General features: G+C 40.1%; 1 protein-coding gene across 1 annotated transcript; it reads right to left on the bottom strand.

Annotated features, from left to right (window-relative positions):
• Positions 1-36: 36 nt before the first annotated feature.
• On the bottom strand, positions 37-27969 carry LOC121860817 (TWiK family of potassium channels protein 7-like). The gene is made up of 3 exons (XM_042358204.1): positions 27542-27969; positions 321-1215; positions 37-119 (listed from the first exon to the last, which is right to left on the bottom strand). Exons 2-3 carry the CDS (start codon positions 841-843, stop codon positions 37-39), a joined length of 606 nt encoding a protein of 201 aa, XP_042214138.1. The 5' UTR covers positions 844-1215; positions 27542-27969.
• Between the last annotated feature and the right edge of the window lie 13 nt (positions 27970-27982).

Genomic DNA, 27982 nt, shown 5'->3' on the forward strand with positions numbered 1-27982 from the left:
TTTGGGAGATTAAGTACACCTGCAGTATTTTATTATTCATCTAAATATATTGGTGAACAAGATAACAATTGACATCTTGAAGTATCTAGCAACACTACGCATCTGGAAATATCTGGCCTCTGTAAAGGTAATCAAACTGTGCTGGAAATTCAATAAGTGGCGCCACTGTTCGTCAGCTCATTTAATGCTGGCTGAGGGCGGCCACTTTCCTATCTTCCGTATATGGGGAGAGGCAGATGAGGGGGTGACTTACCTCTAGTGCTGATGAAGAGTATGTGGTGAGGATGGTGTTAAAGAGTACAATAGAGGGCCTCACTTACCTATAGTGGTGATTACGGTGAGGGAGTAGAGGAAGGAGCCCGCGAAGGTCCACTGGTAGGAGGCGTGGGCGGTGGTGGGCGCGGGGTTGGGCGGAAGTTGCTCCTCGTACAGTCTAATTAGGAGCTTCTCGCTGAACCTGAGCAGCTCCTGTTCAGCCACTCTGGTCCAGTTGTCGCGGTACAGGATGTTAAGGGACTCCGTGATGGTCCACAGGTGTTCCACCGTCTCGTTACGGAGACCTTGTGCGTGCTGACGCATTGACTCCATGACTGCTGAGTCGCGGGGCGGGGCGGGGCGGCCGTGCAGGGGGTCCAGCTGGATGGCCATGTCACCGCCACCCTCGATGGTGGTGAAGATGAAGGCGCCCACCACGGTGTAGAGCAGCACCAGGGCGCACACGCCCATGTTGGAGCACAAAATGGACACGAGGCGAGAACAGCACACGGAACACCGCCCCAGCGACCGTGATGACCGCTGGTTGTATTGCAGCGCCGTCAGGTCACCGCTCCTGTGGCCGTCCATGACCGCGGCGGTTTACTCCCGTCACCAACGCTTAAGTCACACCTACACGTCCTCACTCACACCACAGCGCCCGGCGCAACACTGTCCAGGGGGCCGCGACGCCATGGTGGAAGGTCTTAGTAGCACAGTCAACACAAACACCACAAGGTTCCATAAGACCCCTTACGTGTCAGGTACAACAACTTGACTTACGTTTGCCAGAACATGACGCTCATAACACAACAGTACAATGCCCTCCAGTCTTCTGCACCACCACGTTTGTACCTGTTATTACGCTCGATCTTTTCGAAAGTCTTTTCAATACACTAAGAATCTCTCGCTGTACTTCCGTAATCCTTTAGGTTAATCTGAAAACTTCCTCTGTTCAATAATCTGTCGAGAAAAAAAATATATATTAGACAAAACATAATACTGACTAAAATTTATATGTAATATTTTATTATCTATCTATCTATCTCAAAGACGGGAGTAAATAATGGTGGTGAAACGTAAGTGTAGAAAGTGACAGGAAAGTGCCAAGACAAGTGTAGAAAGTGACAGCAAAGTGCCAAGACAAGTGTAGAAAGTGACAGCAAAGTGCCAAGACAAGTGTAGAAAGTGACAGCAAAGTGCCAAGACAAGTGTAGAAAGTGACAGCAAAGTGCCAAGACAAGTGTAGAAAGTGACAGCAAAGTGCCAAGACAAATGTAGAAAGTGACAGCAAAGTGCCAAGACAAGTGTAGAAAGTGACAGCAAAGTGCCAAGACAAGTGTAGAAAGTGACAGAAATCGCCAGTATACAAAGTGAATCTCAACTTCACTAAATAACTCACAACACTTCCTCACAGCTATGTACTACCCTCTGAGCTATTTAATATTTACACCCTGAGCCATTTAGTATTAACACCATGAGCTATTTACCACCACCCCCTCCTCTGAGCTATTTAATCCCCGAGAGCTACACTGTATATGCTCCTACCCCCTCCTCTACTATATAAACCCTGAGTTATTTACCCCCACCTTCTCATCTGAGCTATTTAATCCCCCTGTTAGCTATTTAACCCCCGTGAGCTATTTACCCCCCGTGAGCTATTTAACACCCCCGTGAGCTATTTAACCCTCATTGAGCTATATATCCTCTGACCTTGTTAACTGTGGGGCCAGGGATACAGCTGCAGCCATGGAAGTCGTCGCAAATATCACAGTATAGGAGACGAGTACAATGATTTCCTATCTGGGTGTGGTGAGCTGAGATTGTTGCGTGGATAACCTTAAAGTGAAATAAGCTCGGGGGGAGGAGGGGGGAGAGGTGTGAGTGGGGTGAAGGGGTGAAGGGGTGAGGAGGAGGGGGAGGGGAGGGAGAGGAGTGAGTGGGGAGGAGGGGGTGAGGAGGAGGGAGAGGATATTCAGGTAATCCCAGTAAACTTAAAAGAGAATTCCCTCAACCATATACACCAAAATTTGACAGTCTTGGAAGAGGATCAACAAGGACCCGGTGCTGAGATTGAACCGTACTGAAAAGACTGTAGTCTGGAAATGTGCAGTTCTCACAAAAGCTAACCAAAGCAAGCAAACGTAACCTAACCTAACCCAACCATACCAAACCAAACCAAAGCTAACCTAACCCAACCATACCAAACCAAAGCTAACCTAACCCAACCATACCAAACCAAAGCTAACCTAACCATACCAAAGCTATCATAACATAACCTAACTCAAACTAACCTATCATAACATAATTTAACCTAACCCAACCTAACCTATCATAACCCAACCTAAAGTAAACAAACCTAACAACCCAAAGTAAACAAACCCAACCTAACAACCTAAAGTAAACAAACTTAACCCAACCCAACCCAAAGTAAACAAACCTAACAACCTAAAGTAAACAAACCCAACTCCAACAACCTAAAGTAAACAAACTTAACCCAACATAACCTAAAGAAAACAAACCTAACCTAACAACCCAAAGTAAACAAACCCACCTAACAACCCAAAGTAAACAAACCTAACAACCTAAAGTAAACAAACCTAACCTAACAACCTAAAGTAAACAAACCTAACCTAACAACCTAAAGTAAACAAACTTAACCTAACATAACCTAAAGAAAACAAACCTAACCTAACAACCTAAAGTAAACAAACTTAACCTAACATAACCTAAAGAAAACAAACCTAACCTAACAACCTAAAGTAAACAAACCTAACCTAACAACCTAAAGTAAACAAACCTAACCTAACAACCTAAAGTAAACAAACTTAACCTAACAACCTAAAGTAAACAAACTTAACCTAACATAACCTAAAGAAAACAAACCTAACCTAACATACCCTAACCTTGAATAACCTAACCTAACCTAACCAAACCCTCTCAGGATGCGATAGGGTATTTAATTGTATGGTTAAATAAGCTAGTGGCTCCTATTATTTGTAGCTAGTTAACTTTTCATTGTTGTGGAAGAGTTTGGATATTTGGCGAATTATTTAATTGATTTCGGTGAGGTTGGGTTGGGTTGGGTTGGGTTGGGTTGGTTGAGTTGGGTTGGGTTGGTTGGGTTGGGTTAGTTGGGTTGGGTTGCTGGGTTGGTTGGGTTGGGTTGGGTTGGGTTGGGTTGGGTTGGGTTGGGATATTTCAGATGATCAATTTTGTGTCAATAGAGCATGAAATTTTGGAGGAAAAATCTAGTTAATTTTGAAATGGCGTTAACATTTCAATATGAGTCAATTTAAAACATGTCGCTGGGGGTGAGTGTGGGGATAGGGTTGGTTGGGGGAGGGGGTTGTAGGGGTGGGGAGGAGGGCTGGCAAGAAGCATTTTTATAAATCTCAGCAGAATGGTTGCAAGACTTGGGTTAAGGCCCCTGACTCGACCCGTTCACGAATCGTATTTATACTTTCCGAACTCATAAAGATCCGCACCGTTCTGACTGGTGAAATGGGGTGTGTCGTATAGTGTACCTAGTAAATACTCGCTCAGCCATGCTCACCCCCCATACACTTACTGCCACACGGAGCTGCTGGTACTCGAGTCTCGCCTCTAGCAACCAGGACGGTAGGAGTCAGTTTCCCTTGGAGCAGCGACGTTCTCCTTTTACGCCCACTCTTTCCTTCACTCTACCTCCCTGTACACCCACTCCTTCCCTCATAGTCTTTTTCTCTACACATACTCCCTTTTTCCCTCCGTCTGCACACGCTACCTCCCACCCACAGTACCTCTCCCTACCTCCGACCTACACATCTTCCCTCCCTCTACACACACTACCTCTCCCTACCTCTACACACACTACCTCTCCCTACCTCTACACACGCACTACCTCTCCCTACCTCTACACACACTACCTCTCCCTACCTCTACACACATTACCTCTCCCTACCTCTACACACACACTACCTTTCCCTACCTCTACACACACTACCTCTCCCTACCTCTACACGCACTACCTCCCCACCCCACACACACCACCTCCCCCTACACACACCACCTCCCTACCCCACCACCCCTCTCCTCTACATCATCTCTTCACACACACACACACACACACACACACACACACACACACACACACACACACACACACACACACACACACACCCCTTTACCATGAACCACATATCCTCCTTCCCTGCCCCATACATGCTACCTCCAATCTTTTTTAAAGGGTTTGGAACTCTGTGTGTGTGTGTGTGTGTGTGTGCGTGTGTGTGTGTGTGTGTGTGTGTGTGTGTGTGTAATATGACAAGTTATGCCAATGGACCACGTATTCAGCGATCTTTATACTCATTCATATCTTCTCCCGTTTCCAAGTGATAAGAAATAATTTATACCACTTTTTTTTACCCTTTAAATAAGATGACAACCATAGACCCTAATTTTTCTAAGCATAAATAATACGATTTACTTTCATGATAATTTATATTAATGGGGAGGGCCTTATTTCCTGATTTATTAATGTTTTTTTACAACTGCTGATTTATTCTGCTGTTTCTACGAGATAAGGAAATTAATGTAATGTTTTTTTTTTTCGGGGAGGGGGGATGTAAATGACCTTTGTGGCATTATTCTTCCTCTTGTTAGGAATATCTCACTTTAATGACCGTGAACTTTCTCTTTCCTCTGAATCCGATAGTGAGAGATGTGTGTATATTTTTGTGTTTTGTTATGTTTGTATTTCCTGTATTTGTGTTTTAATTGTTTTTTCTGTTCTTTAATGTTTTTATTGTTTATATTTTTGTTTTATTGTTTTTTATTGTTTGTAAAATGGTTTCTGTTCCTGTATTTTTGTTTGTGTGTTTTTTACTGTACTGTATTTGTATTGTTTTCGTATCTCCTGTGTTCGTGTTTGTGTTCATATCTCCTGCGTTCATGTTGTTTTGCTGTTCGTGTTTCCTATGTTCGTAAATTTTTTTGTTTGTATTTGTGTCTGTATTTTTTGATGTTCATGATATATTTGTGTTCGTATTTTTAACGTACAGTCATCCATTCTAATCCGTCGGTCAGTCGATACGTCTTGTCCAGCCATACGTCCATCTACTCAAACACACTCCCAACCCACGCAAAAAAAAAGTAATAATAATAATAATAATAAAAGTAATAATAATAATAAAATTAATAATAATGATAATAATAATAATGATTATAATAATATTAATAATAAAATTAATAATAATGATAATAATAATAATGATAATAATAATATTAATAATAAAATTAATAATTATAATAATAATAATAATAATAATAATAAAATTAATAATAATAATAATAATGATGATGATAATAATAATAATAATAATAAAATAATAATCCTTACATGAAATAAAATACTAATTATAATTGATTTCATCCCACTAAACTTTTATGGGCTTCTTTGGGAAATTAGTTTTAACAAAATATTTCAATTCATTTCTATTTTTTCCACAAATTCCGTAAAATTTCACAATTTCTTATAGTTTTTCAAAAAAATTTCCACAACTCAAATTTTTCTAAAATTTCTCAAACTCCCATAATTTTTACACAATTTCTCATTTTTTCAAAAACTTTCAAGTTTTTCACAAATCTGCACACTTTTTAACCCCCCCTAAGACATAATCTAGCTAGTACACAGTATATGTCTTACAAACACAGCCTCTGTTTAATATTTATTTTTAATAGAATTTGTGAACAATGTAATATATATTTTTCCTGCTGTTGACCACAATGATAAAATTAATAATGGCTGTTGGTGAAATGTCAATCTTAGGTCAATCTCTCTCACCTGTTGCCTCATTAATGAATGCCTGTACGCTTGTTTGTAATACATTTAAAGGTAATGATTGCTTAAAGTGTGATAATTCCCTATAAGGATCAATTATCTAAAATATAATAAGATTCTTGAACTTAATAATTACCTAATTATTTTTAACTCCCTAAAATTAAATAATTTCCTTAAATTTAATAATTCCTTTAAATATAATAACTAACTTCCTTAAAGTAAATACGACCACTTTATGAATTATGTACACTTATAAGTAATTTCCATGTTAAAAAAAATAAAAACTCAATAAATAAATAAATCATTAAATAAATAATTACACGTCAATTAACCTTCTGGACGGACGAACAGACGGGCGTATGAGATGGCTAGCTGACCTGATATTTGGGTTATATTTATCTTGATTAAATTAAGTGAAAATATTGATACAAATTATGTACTTAAAGAGTTTATTTAGATAATTATGTTGAAATATATTTTTATGTATCTTCAAATATTTTAAGTAAATATCTAATAAGATATATTTAAGTAAGATTTCCCCATATTATAGTTTTTCTTTATGTCAGCGTGTTAGTAATGTTATTAAAGAGCCACTAATTAAAGGTAAAACATTATGGCAACTTTACTAGGTACTTGTTACCGGCTTAATTAACCTCTTATATAACCCTCTCTAAGACTTACCTTAAATATTTTCCGGCTTCATATCGACGACTTAACTCTTTAAATGCACTTTCGAAATCTTCATTATTGATTTATTAAAAATAACTCACTAACATAAATGCAACAGTGTTTAGTAACGGAGCACGACACCCACCCTTCCGACGCTGGTGGGTGACTGACGCTCTCTTGCTTCCCGCCTCTGTAGGTTATGGCGGGAAGCTGTGAGGGGAAACATACGTATAATAAACTATTTTTATTTTTCATAATAGATAAACAACTTCATCTCTTATTCATTTATATTTAAGAATATCAGCTTTTTTTTATCTATATCAGAATTTGCGTAGAAGACATAATAATAGTGTTGAAACATTTAAATGATTAATTCTGTTAAAACCGATCACTTTTATTTTATAGTAAAGTAGATATTAATAGCATAAATAAACATAAATATATGAAGAGGATAAAAAACATGGTTAATGTTATAGAAGAAAAAATACATAAAGTATAAGCATCAGTAAATTACTTGTCAGTTACGTAAGTTATGATTTAGTCTGCTGTAAATCATTTAGATATTTGGTAAATCATACAGAAACCCGGACATCTTTAACTGACATCAATTATTTAAAAATATGAATATTCATTGTATAAACAAACTGACATGATGTTTGGAAAATAGTTAATTGTTTAAATGCACGTTTCAAAAACGTTATGACATCTACATAATTAATAATTTAGATAACTCCGATGAGAAATCATTGGGTAAAATCTGCCGTGACTTCGGAACCACCTAATCAAAAGATTCTTAAATTAAGTCACTTTAGGCTTGAATGGGTTAGTAAGGCTCTTGAAATCCCTTTGAAGAAAAAACCCTTAGCCATTATAGTCGTGGTATATGCCTAACACTGACCATCGTGTTCGTGGTATAACACTAACACCGGCCATCTTAACATTCGTCAGCGTTTAAAGAACGTGATAATTTTATTAAGATAAACTTAATAAACTGATAGACTGACTGACTTAACAAACTGACTCACTTACTAAAATAATGGACCAACTTAGATTGTCTGACTGACTTATATAACTAACTGACTGAATGGAGGATTTTCGTTTGACATCGAACTCTCCGACGTCACTATTCAGGGGCATTATGGGAGCCCTACTGATATTGTAAACAAGTGGGGTCTTACGGACGTCGGCTCATTTTATTCTACTTTTAGTGGCTTGGTGACTGTTGTAGTAGTTGTTATAGCGATGCCGCACTCTTGTTACATTCTGGCTTGGGGAGAGGAGCGCAAGACATTAAGTGAAGACACCTATGGTTATGTCGGATTTCTAGAGCTCAGACTTCAAACCCTGAACGCTGGAAGGTCTGTGGGAAGCACTTCTTAACAGGTAACTATAACTAATACATTATCAATTCTTAGTAATGATTTATGTGCACGAATTTGTTCTATTTATGTGGTGAACGTCTCCTTGGCTTAAATATTCGGTACCCAACATTTTTGTCAAATCCCTATTCATCTTATTGAGGGATAAAGATTCATATTGCAGCAGTGAGTTATGTCATCCCAAAGATGGGTATTATTATACTTAGTAATACCATCATCAAGCAAATCATAATTATTACTTTATTATAAACCTAAGTATGTTTTTCTTAAGTGGATCAAGTCAATTTGATAATTAGTACATTATCCGAGGCAAAAGAAGTCACATATACTCTACCAGGTACTACGACTAAAATGATAATCAATGCCTATGATTAATGCAATAGATTAATTGAATTATATTACACATTTAAGCTGAAAACCTAAGATACTTTTGCAACTATTAGCCATATTGGTTGTTAATGTAATCAATGGTAGCAAGATATATTCCTTGTTGAGTACTTATATACCTATTACAGAGATAAGATACCTTTACTTGAGAAGAGGGGCACCACAAATAATTATCATGATTGTAATTATTTTTCCACAAGAGTACTTTCCATTCCTTGATGTATATATTTATGTATTAGAGTCAGTGATATCAACCAATCCCACCTAACCTAACCTTATCAGGACTTAAGTTGAGCATAATCTGACCTAACCTTGACAAACACAGTGACACAAAATAAAATTGAGAATTTTTTTTTTATTTAAGGTAAACTAGAAAAATAGTTAAAGCCTATCTTTGTGCAGAACAAGGAGAGTTTGCAACATGCCATTACAAAACTGTATATGTTTTGGGCTCTTAGCATATTACAGAAAGCCTAAGCTTATGCTTCCAAGCAAAGCCACAGGCATTACCTAACTGGCCACATAGTGGCTGCACCACTGAAAACAAGCATTGATATTTTGTTGTCAGTTTATGAACAGTTAGGTAAAATATTTTAGCTAAAATGGCTCTTATTACTCAATTGGGGGGAACTTAAAAACAAACTACAAAATAGACTTAATAATCCCTCTACAAGGAGTGATTGTGGAAATTTAAACATTAATTATTAAATTTGAGTTCATAGCTAAACTAGATGAGGCAGCTTCATTCTAGCTATCTACTAACTTTTTATTTGATTAATATAGCATTTATTTATGGTGTTAGCTTCAGAGTTAAGCTTACAAAACTGGTTAATAGGTCCCCAGTTCAGGTTATAAATACAACAGTTTAATTTTTGGGACAGTATAAGTTCTCTGCCGAGTATTGTTCACCACTCCGCCGTGGCTGTACAGTATTTACATTCGTGACGTCACCAATGAAGTGAGCAATACACATGATCAATAAACCGCTATTAATGAACTGACTCACTTAGATTGGCGGACTGACTTGATAAACTGACTGACTGAATAAACTGATTGATTGACTTCATAAACTGACTGACCGATTTAATAAACTGACTGACTTAAATAACTGACTAAATAAACTGACTGACTTAATAAACTGACTGACTTAATAAACTGATTGACTTAAATAAATAACTGACGCAATAAGCCGACTGAGTGATTTAAATTGACTGACTCACTTAATGAGCTGACTAACTAACTTAATGAACCAAGTGACTTAATAAACAGACTGACTGATTTAATAAACTGACTCACTTAATAAACTGACTGACTGACTTATTAACTGATTGGTTGACTTAATAAACTGATTGACTGATTAATAAACTGACTAACTGACTTAAATCGGCTGACTGGCTTAAATAACAGATAGACTGACTTAATAAACGGGCTGACTGAATTAATGAACTGACTTAACGAAATTAAATTGACTGACTGGCTTAATAAACTGGCTGACTGAATTAATGAACCTACTGACTGAGTGACTTACATTGACTGACTGACCCCCAGACCACCACCACCACCACCACTTTACGACCCCCAGACGGCCACCACCACCACTTTACGACCCCCAGACCACCACCACCACCACCACTTTACGACCCCAGACGACCAGACCCGGAACCACCACCACCACCACTTTGACCCCCAGACCACCCCCCCCAGACCATCACCACCACTTTGCGACCCCAGACCATCACCACCAGACCCCCAGACATCACCACCACCACTTTACGACCCCAGACACCACTCTACGACCCCAGACCATCACCACCACCACCACTTTACGACCCCCAGACCTACCACTCTACGACCCCAGACCATCACTACCACCACTTTGACCCCCAGACCTGCTCTACCGACCCCCAGACCCCCAGACCACCCACTCTGACCCCACACACCACCACTTTGACCCAGACGGCCACCCTCTACGACCCCCAGATCACCACCACCACCACCATCCTACGCCTCCTTAACGAAAAAATTGGCCATCACGACCCCCATCGCTGGTAGAGATTGACCTTAGGAAGTTGACTCTCTGTTCAAACTAACTTTTAATGGAATTTTGTGAAGTAAATGACGCCATAACGATGTGCACTACGCCACTAAAGGGTCCAGGGCTCTTCTCTTCACTCGACCCTGAGCATAAACCTGTACTTGTGGGTCGAGTCTTTCCAGCGCCATCTAGGTTAAGTTTGGTTAGTTTAGGGGTAAGTTAAGTTAGGGTAGGATGGGTTAAGTTAGGTTAAGCTAGGTTAGAAGTAAGCAAAGTTAGATTTAGTTAGATTAGGTTAAGTTACATCAGGGGTTAGTTAGGTTAGTGTAGTTACCTAATCTCCCCCCCCCCGCCCCCCTCCCCAAGATAACGTTAGGGAATTTTAATCATTAGGTGAAACACGCTCTGGGGGTCAAATCTTCATAAAAGTTAAGTAGGTGGACCTATTTTTTTTTCCATCTAGCTGTGACGGTCAACAATAACACGTCATCAGAGGTGATTATAGGTCATTAATTACCGACCTGAGACGAACTTTGGCCTGGTACCAGAGCCGTGTGTTTATAGCTAACAATGTGGGGGCTGTATTAGGTTAAGGTTAGTTTAGGTTAGGTTAGGTTAGGTTTAAAACAGGTTAGCTTAAGTCAGATCGGGTTAGGATAGCTTAAGCCAGATTAGGTTAGGTTAAGCCTCATTAGGTTAGATCGTGTTGAGTTAGGTTAGGTTAAGCCAGATTAAGCGAAGTTTAGGTTAGATTAGAATTGGTTGAGGTTAGGTTAGGGGTAGATTGAGGTAAGTAGTGTCTCGTGTTGGTGAGGGCTGATATACGACCCCCTAGTGTGAGGTTGTCAAGTCGTCTATTATGAATATTAATGACCAAGATTGTCAATATATCAAACTTTCATCTTAAGAATAACGACTTAACTCTTAAAAAGTGTCGTAGGCAAATTTTTACCTTAACTGGAGTATTATGACTTTAATTGGAGTATTTTCACCTTTATTGGAGTATTTTCACCTTAATTGGAGTATTTTTTTACTTTAATTGGAGTATTTTTATCTGAACTGGAACTATAAGAATCCATCTAACTGCATTAAAATATGAAGCAAAGATGATTTAAAACAACAACAACAACAATACCACCGCCTTCATCAACAGCATCACATTAACAATAACACCAAGAACAACAACAACAGCAAAAACAAGAAAAGCAACAACAATAACAACACTTTTATAGCTTCCAGTCAGTCTTTTGTATTAATTCATGTCTTTGTTTTTGTTTTACAGTTATTGTTCGTTCATTGTTATTGTTCTTCCGTTATTAGATTATTACTGGTAGTCCCCTTAAACACGTCGACTCCCTCACACCATCTTGGGGGCTGCAAGGTCAGGGGGCTAGATGGTGTGGGGTCTACATGATCTGGGGGCTACATGGTCTTAGGTCTACATGGTCTTAGGGCTACATGGTGTGAGGGCTATATGGTGTGGGGGCTACATGGTGTAGGGGCTACATAGTCTGAGGGCTACAGGGTCTTAGAGCTACATGGTGTGAGGGCTATATGGTGTGGGTACCTGACTTTACTGTTGAGGAAGAGAAGGTGATCGAGTACAGTGCCTCCTTAATACACTCGACAGCCCTCTTCCCCCTCCCTCCCCCTCCCTTCCTCCCTCCCCCTCCCTCCCCTTCCCCCCCCCCAAAAGAGATTTTATTATGCGATTGATATAAAGTGATTGGAATTTATTTTATTTTTTATTACCGAGTAAATCTTCTTAATTATAACCTTAATTATAACCAGAATTAAATAGTTCTTTTCAATGTAAATATAATAAAAAAAATAGGAAGATTCTTAGTCTTTTTTTTTTAAGTTACTAAAAAAAAAATGGTTTCAATTCCGTTTTTTTGTCTTTTCTTTATTCCTCAGCAAAAAAAAAAAATTCTATACTTTATACTTTTTTCTATATTTTAAAATCCCTAAAAAAAGTAATTGGTTTTCCCATATAAATAAAGGGAGTAAAATAGACACTGTATATCCCCTTGAACACAATACTGAACCTTTTCCAATTTGCTCGTCGGCCGTTGCTGCCCCAATCAAAAAATGATATTGAAATCCAGCTAAATTTTCATATAAATACTACAGAAACAACACGAACCATGAGACGCCATCTGTCTATCTATTTATCCATCTATCTATCGAGAGAAAGGCATCGGTGAAAGACAACAGTGAGAAGCAGTGGAAGGAATTAGAGAAGCATCGATGAGAGGCAGTGGGAGGCATTAGAGAGAGGTATCGAGGAGAGGTGAGTGGGAGGCAGTGGAAGGAATTAGAGGAAGCATCGGGGAGAGGCAGTGAAAGGCATTAGAGAGAGGTATCGAGGAGAGGCAGTGGGAGGCATTAGAGAGAGGTATCGAGGAGAGGCAGTGGGAGGCATTAGAGAGAGGTATCGAGGAGAGGCAGTGGGAGGCATTAGAGAGAGGTATCGAGGAGAGGCAGTGAAAGGCATTAGAGAGAGGTATCGGGGAGAGGCAGTGAAAGGCATTAGAGAGAGATATCGAGGAGAGGCAGGGAGGCAGTGGGAGGCATTAGAGATATCGAGAGAGGCAGTGAAAGGCATTAGAGAGGTATCGATGAGAGGCAGTGAAAGGCATTAGAGAGAGGTATCGAGGAGAGGCAGTGGGAGGCATTAGAGAGAGGTATCGAGGAGAGGCAGTGGGAGGCACCGTCTTCAAGATGAAATACCACCACCTTGCTGCTACCTTTAAGAAGACAAACCAGCAATAAACTCAAAGGATAAAAGTAGTAGTCTGAGGGGGCTACATGGTGTGGGGGCTACATGGTGTGGGACTACATGGGTGTGGATGCTACATGGTGTGGAGATAAATAAGTGTGGGGCTACAGAGTGTGGGAACTATACAGTGTGTGGGGCGTACACACTAACATAGTAAATTCCGGAGTGTATCACGACTTTGGAAATTGTATATTAAATCATTACATGTGGTCGAGAGTTGTGCTTTGTTTATTTATTCATTTATTTTCTTCCTGGGGTATTAGGTGCGTGTGGGGGAGGGGGGGGGGTGTGAAGGTGCGTGCGTGTGGGGGAGAGTGAAGGTGCGTGTGGGGAGGGGGAGTGGGTGCGTGTGGGGGGAGGGGGTGAAGTGCGTGGGGTGAAGGTGCGTGTGAAGGTGCGTGTGGGGGAGGGGGTGAAGGTGCGTGTGGGGGAGGTGAAGGTGCGTGTGGGGGAGGGGGAGTGAAGGTGCGTGTGGGGGGGTGTGAAGGTGCGTGTGGGGGAGTGAAGGTGCGTGTGGGGGAGGGGGTGAGAGGCGCGTGGGGGTGCAGGGGTGGGAGGTGTGGGGGGAGGGTGTGTGGGTATTTGCCATCAAAAATGTTTCACCATCGTGTACAGTGTGTGTGGGCGACATCAAACACGGGGACATTATTTTGTTTTTCATAAGAAGCTTAACAATTATCTTATTTTTTTTTCTTATTTATTCATTTTAATCAATTCTGCATAAGAGAAATTTAAAAAGCTTGTGTAGGTAGGATTATTATTAGTGTTATTATTATTATTATTATTGTTATTATTATTATTATTATTATTATTATTATTATTATTATTATTATTATTATTATTATTATTATTATTATTATTATTATTATTATTATTATTATTATTATTATTATTACCGCTTCTTTCTTCGCCTCTTTCTTCTGATTAATCGTTATTTTTCTCTTTTTTCTTTTCTCTCTCATGTACAGTATGTTGGTAAAACTGATGGGGAACTAGAGTAAATTATTGTTATTTGCTTCATTCTTTTTATTGTTTTTCTTTTAGTTCGTCTGTTTACTCGTATCTGTTCTGCTCCCTTTATTTATCGTCAGTTTACTTTCATGTTTGTTTTCACGAGTTCTATTGTTCGCTTAATTTTATTCATTGATTTGTTTACATTATCCTGGGCCAGGTCCCTACCCAACCCCCACCCTCCCCTGACCTCCCCCCACGCTCTCTCACCCTACCTAAGCCAAGTGGCCATAACTCTAGATAATCCCGACGGAAACTGTTGATAATCGAAGTCATATGAGATACTGTTATGATACATCCACTTACTGAGTTTGGGTAAAATTCGTTGTTATTTGTTCAAGTTACCGTGTTGACAGTTTCCGGACGCACGGAGACTTGGGACGGACGGACAGACGGACGGGAGCGCGAATGGTTGACAAGAGGCCATTGTTTACATTCTCTGTGTTACTATGTTGTTCACTCTTAACACGTCAGATGAAGAATTGTCTCACTATTGTCTCGTAGTATTTAATAATAATGGTTGCCCTTCGTATACGAGGATGGCCGGCCCAATGGCCACCTAGGTGTAAATTTGTTTAAGGTGTAGAAACTGTCGCCAACACAACAACCACAGCCTGAATTAACGAGCTGCATGACCCAGTGCCAAGGAATAGTCCGAGAAGACCGGACAACTCACCAACTGCACTGGCTAACCATTACCCCGGAACACGATCCACAAATCAATTAACATCCAAGATCTTCACCACCACCACCACCAAGATCTTCACCACCACCACCACCACCAAGATCTTCACCACCACCAGCACCATCACCACCACCACCATCACCATCACCATCACCATCATCACCACCACCACCACCACCACCACCACCACCAACAAGATGACGCAAAAAAGCCCGAGAATAGACAAGACTGAGAATAGCGAAAACTTGTTATAATATTGAAGGCGGAGGAGGACTGGAGAAGATCTTTCTTAAACCTGTCGTCGTGAGGCTGTACCTGCACTCTACCTGCCATGACTCGCTTCTTTCTTATATTTTATTGTTTATTATTAGCGTATTGACTAGACTACTTAGTGGCCATTGTTGCTGTAATATATTATAATAACATGACCTTACTTAGTAGCTAAAGCGTATATTATGACATTAACAACAAGACGTTAACTGTGAGAGAACTTAACGGTGTCTGGGAGAATTTATCAGCGTCTGAGAGAACTTAACAGTGTCTGAGAGAACTTAACAGTGTCTGAGAGAATTTAACAGCGTCTGAGAGAACTTAACAAAGTCTGAGAGAATTTAACAGCGTCTGAGAGAACTTAACGGTGTCTGAGAGAACTTAACAAAGTCTGAGAGAATTTAACAGCGTCTGAGAGAACTTAACGGTGTCTGAGAGAATTTATCAGCGTCTGAGAGAACTTAACGGTGTCTGAGAGAACTTAACAAAGTCTGAGAGAATTTAACAGCGTCTGAGAGAACTTAACGGTGTCTGAGAGAGCTTAACAGATTCTGAGAGAATTTATCAGCGTCTGAGAGAATTTAACACCGTCTGAGAGAATTTAACAGCGTCTGAGAGAACTTAACGGTGTCTGAGAGAACTTAACGGTGTCTGAGAGCTTAACAGATTTTGAGAGAATTTATCAGCGTCTGAGAGAACTTAACGGCTTCTGAGAGAACTTAACAAAGTCTGAGAGAATTTAACAACGTCTGAGAGAACTTAACGGTGTCTGAGAGAATTTATCAGCGTCTGAGAGAACTTAACGGTGTCTGAGAGAATTTAACAGCGTCTGAGAGACCTTATCGGTGTCTGAGAGAATTTATCAGCGTCTGAGAGAACTTAACGGCGTCTGAGAGAACTTAACAAAGTCTGAGATAATTTAACAGCGTCTGAGAGAACGTAACAGCGTCTGAGAGAATTTATCAGCGTCTGAGAGAACTTAACAGCGTCTGAGAGAGAACTTAACGGTGTCTGAGAGAGCTTAACAGATTCTGAGAGAATTTATCAGCGTCTTAGAACTTAAAGCGTCTGAGAGAATTTATCAGCGTCTGAGAGAACTTAACAGCGTTTGAGAGAACTTAACGGTGTCTGAGAGAGCTTAACAGATTCTGAGAGAATTTATCAGCGTCTGAGAGAACTTAACAGCGTCTGAGAGAATTTTTCAGCGTCTGAGAGAACTTAACAGCGTCTGAGAGAACTTAACAGCGTCTGAGAGAATTTATCAGCGTCTGAGAGAACTTAACAGCGTCTGAGAGAACTTAACAGCGTCTGAGAGAACTTAACAGCGTCTGAGAGAACTTAACAGCGTCTGAGAGAACTTAACAGCGTCTCAAGAAAGCAGAAAATACATAAACATACGTAGAATAAGACAGACTCTCTCTCTCTCTCTCTCTCTCTCTCTCTCTCTCTCTCTCTCTCTCCTCTCTCTCTCTCTGTCTCTCTCTCTCTCTCTCTGTCTCTCTCTCTCTCTCTCTCTCCTCTCTCTCTCTCTGTCTCTCTGTCCCTCTCTCTGTCTCTCTCTCTCTCTCTCTCTGTCTCCTCTCTCTCTCTGTCTCTCTCTCTCTCTCTCTCTCTCTCTCTCTCTCTCTCTCTCTCTCTCAGCCCACAATAACACACGTCTCCCCAGCACCTTCGTCTTCCTCAGTCATCCATCTTGTGTAAATGTTCCCTTGGATTCATCTTCTCTTCTCTTCTTTTCTCTTCTATTCTCGTCTTTTCTCTTCTCTTCTCATTGTTTCCGTTAAGAGAAAGAGAGAGAGAGAGAGCGACAGGAAACACAGAGACGTAATACAAAAGAGCGAGGGAGAGAAAACGAGAGAAACATGACAAAACAACTGGTGAGACATACAGAGAGAGAGAGAGAATAAGAATGAAGGGTACAGACAGACAGACAAACAGAGAGATAGAAAGAGAGAGAGAGAGAGAGAGAGAGGGAGAGAGAGATGAACAAAAATATTTATCTCTCTCTCTCTACCATATCTTTATTCACTGTCCTTCTTATCGTACATTATCTCATCTCCCTCTTCGTACCTTAGTTTCTTCTCATTCTCGTTTATTGTTTTTTCTTCGCCTTTCTCACTTCTCTCTCTCTTTCTTTTTATATCTTGTTTCTATCTTTCTTTTAATAACTATATCTCTCTCTTTTCTCTCTTTGTGCCTCTATGTATCTCTTTCTCAATGCCTCTCTCTCTGGATACGACTTTCTCTCTTTCTCTCTCTCTTTCTTTCTTTATCCCTCACTATCTCTATACCTCTTTCACTCTTTCTACACATGTTTCTATATATGTCTCTCACTCTCTCTCTTTATCTCTCTCCGTCTCTCTCTTTATCTGTCTCCGTCTCTCTCTTTATCTGTCTCCGTCTCTCTCTTTATCTCTCTCCGTCTCTCTCTTTATCTCTGTCCGTCTCTCTCTTTATCTCTCTCCGTCTCTCTCTTTATCTGTCTCCGTCTCTCTCTTTATATCTCTCCGTCTCTCTCTTTATCTCTCTCCGTCTCTCTTTATCTCTCTCCGTCTCTCAGTCTCAAATAGGTTGCCATCAGTCTCTCACTCAGTCAATTTAACCCATTATTTACCTCACAGGTCCTCGCTGTGTGTGTAGTGGCGCGGTTCCTTTTATAATTCACATCTTCCTTCTTTTATTTCGTCTTCCTCTTCCCCCCACATTCGCTCAAGATGAAAGAGAGAATCTGTGCTCACTTTCTTGTATTACCTTTCTTCTCTCTCTCTCTCTCTCTCTCTCTCTCTCTCTCTCTCTCTCTCTCTCTCTTGTCTTCTCTTATTTCTTTCACGCTTTTTTTACTTTCTTGAATCACTATATTTCTCTTTCTCTCTCTCTCACTTTCTTAAATCATCTTCCTTTGTCTCTTACTTTCTTTAATCATCTTACATTTTTCTCTCACTTTCTTTAATCAAAACTCTCTCTCTCTCTCTCTCTCTCTCACTTTCTTTAATCAACTATCTCTCTCTCCCAGGCATGTATCCTTCCTCCTCAATAGTGTCTTGTTCTCTGGCCAAATTAAAACATAAATTTCTCTCCTCCTCAGACACTGTCACGGTCTTACATTCTTAACACAGCCGTAACTCTAGTTTTCTTCTTCATTACACACACACACACACACACACACACACACACACACACACACACACACACACACGCACACATGCACACTTTTGCAACATTGCATTTATTGCCTGTTTTATCACCCTGTCCGACGCTACCCAAGTATGTGTGATCTCTTAGTTGTACGATTATTATTATTATTAGTAGTAGCAGTAGTAGTAGTAGTAGTAGTAGTAGTAGTAGTAGTAGTAGTAGTAGAAGAAGTAGTAGTAGATGTAATATTATCAGTAGGAGCAAAAGTATCTGTAATAATAATAATAATAATAATAATAATAATAATATTAATAATAATAATAATAATAATAATAATAATAATAATAATGATAATAATAATAATAACAATCATAGCGCCAAATAATAATTAGAACTAAAAGGACCAATCACAGTCCAATATACCAATCCTGTCTGTCTGTCTGGCTGTCTGTCTGTCTGTCTGTCTGTCTGTGTCGTGGCCGTGGTGACTCACAGGACGTCAATCATTCGTGTATTATTTATCATCCTATAATCCCAGATCATCCTTGTATAACTTGGCGAAAGACAGACAGACAGACAGACAGACAGACAATGATGAGTAGATATACCCATAAAGATATACAGACAGACAGACAGAAAGAGAAGCAAATCGTACAGAAGACAGAATAACAAATAGACCCATAGACAGATATACAGACAGAATGAAAAGTAGACAGACCCATTGACAGACATACAGGCAGACAATTAAACAGTCAAATTCCTACACAGACAAACAGACAGACAGACAGACAGATATACTCGCAATACCCGGAGTTGTACAGTATAATCTAGAGCAGAAGGGAGAATGGGATTATGGATTTGCAGGAGGGAGTTGGATATGGGATTTGGAAAGGGTGGATGGGATTAAGGGATTACTTGGGGATTTTAGGGAGGGAGGGATTGCCTGGGGATTTAGGGGAGGGAAGGATTACCTGGGGATTTAGGGGAGGGAAGGAATACCTAGGGATTTTGGGGAGGGAGAGATTTCCTAGGGATTTGAGGGAGGGGAGCGATTACTTAGCGATTTTAGGGAAAGAATTGGATTAGGGTTTTTGGAGAAAGGGGAGGGGGATTAAGGATTACAGGAAAGAAGAATGGGATTACTGATTGAGGGAAGGTAAGGGATTAGGTTAGGAGTTTGGGAAGATCAAGAAGTAAATATTAGGTAACCAGCTGGATGGTAAACACTTTGTTATTCTCCGCCATTTAGAGAGAAGTTTTCCGTCCGTCCGCCCGTCTGTTCGTCTGCTTGGGTGTTGTCCATACGATAACTCGACCAAAAAACGAGAGGTTTTAACCAAGCTTCTTCTGTGAGTGTAACATAACAAGATCTTAGATGACTTCATTAATGAGTATTTTTTTTTATTAATGTACAGATTTATGGCCATAACTCTTGACAGTAATGTTATAAAATATTAATTACTGAACTCTAATGAGATCTTGTTATTTTACATCTACGGAACAAGTTTGGGTAAAATTCATTGATTTTTGGTCGAGTTATCGTATGGACTAGATCCGAACAGACGGACAGACGGACGGACGGACGGACGGACTGACGGACGGACGGAAACTCACATACACAAACCGACGCATCCAGGAAAAAACGGAGCCCAAAAATAGTAAAAAAAATCTTACTGTATTCACTGTAGTAAAAATAAAACTTGTATTTTGCTATAGACAAGAACCTCAGCTAAATACTGTTGTTCTCCCTCTTGACTTTCCGTTTTCTGTTAAGGAATGTAGTCGTGTGTTTCCAAGCGAGCAAAACACTCCCGAGGAATCCAACAGATAGAAGTCAATTCCTCTTATTATCTTGTTCTTCTTAGTTTATCACATATTTCGTTATTCCAATTCCTCTCTTCGCCTCTGTTAAGGATATACAGGTTAGTTATGAGCCCTGCCAGGTGTTGCTTGTTGATTACTGATGGAAATAGTGAAGACAAGTGATGTTGCTTGAGTGAGGAGGAGGAGGAGGTGTAAGGTGTTGCCTGCTGTGTATATTATTGTTGCCTGCTTCTGGTTTCTCTTATGTCAGGTCTGTTTTCTGTTCTATCTGTTTATTCTTGTTTATTCTTCTTTTTATTCAGTTGTCTTTGTTATATCCTCTCTCTCTCTCTCTCTCTCTCTCTCTCTCTCTCCACTCGCACAAATATGATATACATAAATGCATAAATATACATACATTGTCAATATCTATTTCTGTATCCAAATTAATGGTAGTGTGTGTGTGTGTGTGTGTGTGTGTGTGTGTGTGTGTGTGTGTGCTCCTACTGAATTGACTGATATCAAGCCATGAAGCAAATTCTCTCATGCAACAAATTATTCTCTCCCATGCAACAAATTCTCTCTCATGTAGCAAGTTATTTCTCATGCAACAAAGTCTCTCCCATGCAACAAATTCTCTCTCATGTAGCAAGTTCTTTCTCATGCAACAAATTATTCTCTCATGCAACAAATTCTCTCTCGTGTAGCAAGTTCTTTCTCATGCAACAAATTATTCTCTCATGCAACAAATTCTCTCTCATGTAGCAAGTTCTTTCTCATGCAACAAAGTCTCTCTCGTGTAGCAAGTTCTTTCTCATGCAACAAATTCTCTCTCGTGTAGCAAGTTCTTTCATGTAGCAAGTTCTTTCTCATGCAACAAATTAATCTCTCATGCAACAAATTCTCTCTCATGTAGCAAGTTCTTTCTCATGCAACAAATTATTCTCTCATGCAACAAATTCTTTCTCATGTAGCAAGTTCTTTCTCATGCAACAAATTCTCTATCGTGTAGCAAGTTCTTTCATGTAGCAACTTCTTTCTCATGCAACAAATTAATCTCTCATGCAACAAATTCTCTCTCATGTAGCAAGTTCTTTCTCATGCAACAAAGTCTCTCTCGTGTAGCAAGTTCTTTCTCATGCAACAAATTATTCTCTCATGCAACAAATTCTCTCATGTAGCAAAGTTATTTCTCTTGCATCAAATTACATGATGCAACAAAATGTCTTATAAAGTGAAATGTTTCTCACGTTACAGCAGAGCCTGGAGGTGGGTAACGAAGGTAAGTTAACAGCAGTGGTGGTGACCTTGTGTGTGCGATCATCACCACACACACACACACACACACACACACACACACACACACACACACACTCACTCACTCACTCACTCACACACACACACACACACACACACACACACACACACACACACACACACACACACACACACACACACTCACTCACTCACTCACTTCACACACACACACACACACACACACACACCACCATGGCCATCCGTACTGTACATACCAACAACTGGATTCTAAAAGGTTGGTAAATTGAATATTTTTATCTGAAGTAGAGATGTAGAGTTTAACCTGTAGGTGTACCTTATAGAATTGCGTCAAAATGGCGGTATTTTTACACAGTGACTCTAGTAACTGGTTGTTAGCGTATATAAAGGGTTTTGGGATTAATTTGTCTCGTATTTTAGAATGGGATAAATTTAGGGTGTTTTTTTTTAAAGTATTTTTGTATCGTGGAGTGTGTGTGAGTGTGTGTGTGTGTGTGTGTGTGTGTGTGTTCGTCCCATCACCCCAGGTAAACACAAAGGAATCTCTCACCATCCTCTCATATCTCTGCCACCATCAGCAGCTGGGTCGTACTGGGGGTCCACTGTGTCAGCCGTATCCTCCTTTATTACGTCAGAGGTAAGGAGGGACACGTCAGCGAGAGCTATGGTACCAAAGGAGTGAGATTTAATACATTTTTCGTCAGCTTCCTACAACACTTGAAGGATCTTGAAATATTCTCCCAGTTTGGACACTTTATTACTTCTTCCTTGTTCTTTCTCTTCCTTCTTTCTCCATTCCTGATTCCTTTTCCCTTCTTTCTTCTTCCCTTCTTTTTCTTAGTTTTTCGCCTTCCTTTCCTTTATTTTTTTTCTCTTTTCTTCTTCTTTCCTTTCTTCTTGCTTCTCTCTCCTCCCTTTGTCACCCTTCCTTCCTTTCTTCCTCTCTCCTCTTGTTTCTCTCTCCCTTCCTTCTTTCCTATCTCCTCTTCCTCTCCTCCTTCCTTTTTCCCTACCTTTTGCTTCTACTGTATGCCTCTTCATTCCTGCATCTCTCACCTTCCTTCTTGATTTCCTCCTCCCCCTCCTCTCCTCTCTCACCCCTCCCACAACCCAGGTTTGAGGTGGAGAAAATGAAGTTATTTCTGGGAATGAAGTGAAAATCGTAACTCCTACACGGCCTGGCTCTCAACGTCTAACTAAATACTAATTACTCTATTAATCAATCAGGTAAAGGCATTTCCCTGATGGTGTGATGATATTTTTGTCGTATTTATTGAACTCAGGAAATGGTTACGACAGGTTGGGATTTACGTCAAAAAAAATTTACTGACTGTTAGATTAAGTTCCTGGTCTGACGTGTGTACATGAGGGTGTGTATATGATGGTGTGTACATGAGGGTGTGTATATGATGGTGTGTACATGAGGGTGTGTATATGATGGTGTGTACATGAGGGTGTGTATATGATGGTGTGTACATGAGGATATGATGGTGTGTACATGAGGTGTATATGATGGTGTACATGAGGGTGTGTATATGAGGGTGTGTATGAGGGTGTGTACATGAGGTGTGTACATGAGGGTGTACATGAGGGTGTGTATATGGAGGGTGTGTATATAGGTGTATATGAGGGTGTACATGAGGGTGTACATGAGGTGTATATGATGGTGTGTACATGAGGGTGTGTATATGATGGTGTACATGAGGGTGTGTATATGAGGGTGGTAATGAGGGTGTGTACATGAGGGTGTGTGTATATGAGGGTGTGTGCATGAGGGTGTGTCTTGAGGGTGTGTATATGAGGGTGTATGGAGTGTACATGATGGTGTGTACATGAGGTGTACATGAGGGTGTGTTTGAGGGTGTGTAATAGTGTGTACAGAGGTGTGTATATGAGGGTGTGTACATGAGGGTGTGTACATGAGGGTGTGTACATGAGGGTGTGTGTACATGAGGGTGTGTATATGAGGGTGTGTGTACATGAGGGTACATGAGGGTGTGTACATGAGGTGTGGACATGAGGGTGTGTACATGAGGGTGTGTACATGAGGGACAGGGTGTGTACATGAGGTGTGTATAGAGGTGTGTACATGAGGGTGTGTACATGAGGTGTGTACATGAGGTGTGCATGATGTGTACATGAGGGTGTGTATATGAGGTGTACATGAGGTGTACAGGGTATATGAAGGTGTGTATGAGGGTGTATGATGGTGTGTATGAGGGTGTATGAGGTGTACATGAGGGTGTGTATTATGGTGTATGATGGTGTGTACATGATGGTGTGTACATGAGGGTGTGTATATGAGGGTGTGTATATGAGGGTGTGTACATGAGGGTGTGTACATGAGGGTGTGTACATGAGGGTGTGTATTTGAGGGTGTGTATATGAGGGTGTGTACGTGATGGTGTGTACATGATGGTGTGTACATGAGGGTGTGTATATGAGGGTGTGTATATGAGGGTGTGTACGTGATGGTGTGTACATAATGGTGTGTACATGAGGGTGTGTATATGAGGGTGTGCATATGAGGGTGTGTACATGATGGTGTGTACATAATGGTGTGTACATGATGGTGTGTACATGATGGTGTGTTGTACATGGAAGTGTTCGTAGCCGCTCAGACTAAACGGTGGATTTACGAAGATTCAAATATATTATTGTTATTTCTCCCCGCTACTATAGAGGCTGTGCACAGCTTCCACGTCATAATGGTCATTGTCCTTGAGCTGTAGTCTTCTAATAAACTTGTTAAGTAGATGCTGTTTGGCGGTATTTTTCTTGTTCTTGTTGGGGTTCGTGGTCTGTCGTGACGTCACCTTTTGTTTACGTTTGTAGTCTCTCTCTCTCTCTCTCTCTCTCTCTCTCTCTCTCTCTCTCTCTCTCTCTCTCTCTCTCTCTCTCTCTCTCTCTCTCTCTCTCTCTCTCTCCACCAGAGCACTCAGCAGAACAACTACCATATGTTCAATTCATACATATAATAACATTCAAACTAACGTTCTATTTCAATATATAACTTTTACCCTTAAAATATACCCTTGGGAAAAAATATATATATAGTAAATATCTATCTATCTATCTATCTATCTATCTATCTATCTATCTATCTATCTATCTATCTATCTTCATCCATGTATGTATCTTAAGTTACACATTGATACAAATAATTCACACATAGATAGCATACTCCATACAGTTAGTAATCTTCATACACGTTTAACACATATTAAGAGTAACATCCTATTAGTGAGACAAGAGCTGACCTTAAATTGATTTACCTGAGAATTCTGAAAGGCTTACCTGTACCTTTGAAATGTCAAGTGTACGCAACCTTGTGTGTGTGTGTGTGTGTGTGTGTGTGTGTGTTAGGATGTAATGGGTTAGCAATATTAATAGTGTACCGGGGATGGAAAAGAAAGAGGTGGGAAAGGAGGAAGGAAGGAAGGAAGGAATAATGAGAGAAAGGTGAGACGAGGAAGAAGAGATACGGAAGAGAAGAAGGGAGGGAAGGAAGGTAGAGGAAAAATAATGGGGAAGAAGAAAGGGATAAAGAGGAAGGGACGGAAGGAAGGAAGAATAAAGAAGAAGAAGGGAGGGAAAGAAGGAGGAACAAAGAGGAAGAAGGGGGAAGGAAGGAGGAGAAAAGAGGAAAAAGGGGGGAAGGAAGGAGGAATAAAGAGGAAAAACTGAAAAATGAAGGGAAGGCGAGACGACGAGGAAGGAAGAGTGTGGGTAGAATAGATAGAATTAAAGAATGATTAAAATAACAAGATAAATAGCCAGATAGAGAAAAAAAGAGAGGCAGACAGGCAGACATAAGGACAGAAACGAAAAGAAAAAGCGAAAAGAGAGAGAGATAGAAAAAAATAAATCACGAACGAGGAATAAAAGTAAACAGGTAAAAAAAAAATAAGACAATTAAAAAAAACCTACAAGAATAACGATAAGAATCACAATAGAATAAAACACATTAAAAATACATATTATAAAACAGATGAGAGAGAAAACGAAAACAGACGTAGGGGAAACTGTATCAAAGACAGATCAAAAATAGAAACAGGGTGAGACAAGAAGAAAAACTGGGAATGGAAAAAAAAAAAATAAGTGAAAGAATATTAAGAGCATAATGGAGAGAGAATGAGAGAGAAGAAAATAATATGGAAAAGAATAGACAAAAAAAATGAGATCTAGCGAAAGGAAAGGTTTTATAAAAGCTTATTGGGAGGGTGAGGGGGATGTGTATAGTGGTCAAGTGGATACAGCTCACTCACCTCCCGTCCTAAGTGTTACTGGTTCACGTCTAGGACACACCCAGTCGACCTAGCTTTGTATGGGTACTTAGCTTTGATGGGTATTTACTTAGCTTTGATAGGTACTTACTTAGCTTTGATGGGTATTTTGCTTAGGTTTGTATGGGTACTTAGCTTTGATGGGTATTTTGCTAAGCTTTGTATGGGTACTTACTGAGCCTGTATGGGTATATACTTAGCTTTGTGGGTATTTGCTTATCTGCGTATAGGTACTTAGCTTTGCAGTTGAGGAAGAAAAGATAGTCGAGTACAGTGTTAGTTATACAGTGTACTGTGTCAGGACTGCTCTTAATGAGACTTAATACCTGTGAGACCAACTTTCATTCGGGGAGAACATGATAGGTGTGGCAGTAAATATGGTGGAGAGTAATAAAGAAACCTAATCTAACCTAACATAACCTAACCTCCGCCTCTCCCCTGACACACACACACACACACACACACACACACACACACACACACACACACACACACTACTTTCCTTTCCATTACTTATTCCTCTTTATGTTATGATAGCTGTTCGCATTTGAGGAAAAACTGTGTCTCTCTTTTACAATAAATGCCTCACTCCATGTTAAGTATTCTCGTTGTAATTTCCTTTGGCATCCTTTAAAAACATCCGGGTGGGAGTTGCACGCTCTATCGTCAATTCTGTTTCCACTTTCAGCTTCTCTTGCCACTATAACCAGGGTTTAATATCGTGCTCTTCCTTATTACACGGTTATATTAATGGTTATGGACCACCACTACACTCTGATTCTCCCAGTTACTTTTGCCTCCAGCCATCGTGGTGGCTCAGACAAGCAGACTGGTTGCTAGGGTAGTAATGTACCATAACAACCACGGTGGCTCAGACAAGCAGACTGGTTGCTAGGGTAGTAATGTACCATAACAACCATGGTGGCTCAGACAAGCAGACTGGTTGCTAGGGTAGTAATGTACCATAACAACCATGGTGGCTCAGACAAGCAGACCTGTTGCTAGGGTAGTAATGTACCATAACAACATGTTATAACCCTCATGTTTACACCATAATTGTTGACAAAACATAAGTAAGTGTTTGTGTCATTCATTTACACAGTCTACACTACACTATGTGATGATCCTCACTGTGAAGAGACGTCCTCAGATGTTGGATTGTCTGAGTCAGCCTCACAGGTAAACAAAGTGCGCACGAAGAACAGTTCTTATTGGTCCATTTGATAGAAGTGGACCGGGTCATTGGTAGGTCACTTGTTTCCATGACCTCACACCGTCACCTCCCCTGTGTTAGAGCGATCACTCTACTCGTTACTCCACCGAATGTCAACAATACAGAACCTTAAGCACCACACAACCCAACACACTCCTTCACAGCTGTCTCTCCCACACACCTTGAGACAGTGTCACTCTCTAGTCACACATCTTTGCCTTTAACACTAATAATGATTTATGTTTTATGTTTGGGTAGTGAAGGAAACACGACAAAGAGATGGAGCTTTATCCCTGACGTGTTTCATTCACTACCATCTGTCCACTAAGAGCAATGTTCATATTTTTATGTTTTATTTATCAAGTCCACCGATTCGTTTATCTACATGAAAACATATCAATTATCAATATACAGAAATATTTAAGAGATCAACACCAAATATTAAAATATAATTATTGGTTACTAAAAATATTATTTGGAAATTCTCTCAGTACATTACTAACACAAGTTATCGTACCTGTCATATGGTCAGAGTAGTCTTGACCTCCTCTTGTCAACCCCAACACTACCAAGTTAGAGACAACGCTCAGGCTCCATGTTCAGGTATAATGAGGCTGGTGGGCTTAGGATATCCACCCAAAATCATTTAGTTCTCTCGACACATTAAGACTTTATGCTGGGTACCGCTAGACGAATTCAGCGTAGATAAAACTTTCAGCACTGAGAGGGTCAGATACATTCCTCACGCTGGGGCATCATCACCCCACACGTCAAGTACTTCTAGGAGCCCGTGAGCAGAACTTACTGTACTGTAGACACAAACGGACACACGAAGATACTCAACAACACTGTCATATAGATTCGCTCCCACAAATGGAAAGGGAATGTTTGTTTGAGTATCTTGGCACAGCGTCAAATGAGTTCACGAGCCGCTACGCTGCCTCCTTACTACTGTTTG

This window comes from Homarus americanus, unplaced genomic scaffold (assembly GCF_018991925.1).
Source record: "Homarus americanus isolate GMGI-L3 unplaced genomic scaffold, GMGI_Hamer_2.0 scaffold23617, whole genome shotgun sequence".
Taxonomy (NCBI): domain Eukaryota; kingdom Metazoa; phylum Arthropoda; class Malacostraca; order Decapoda; family Nephropidae; genus Homarus; species Homarus americanus.

Excerpts from the sequence above, each read along its gene's own strand:
- LOC121860817 (XM_042358204.1), bottom strand. The coding sequence starts at position 843 with ATGGACGGCCACAGGAGCGGTGACCTGACGGCGCTGCAATACAACCAG. Across the intron at positions 120-320 it reads CACCGTAATCACCACTATAG|AGGCCAGATATTTCCAGATG; the intron begins GTAAGTGAGGCC and ends TTACCTTTACAG.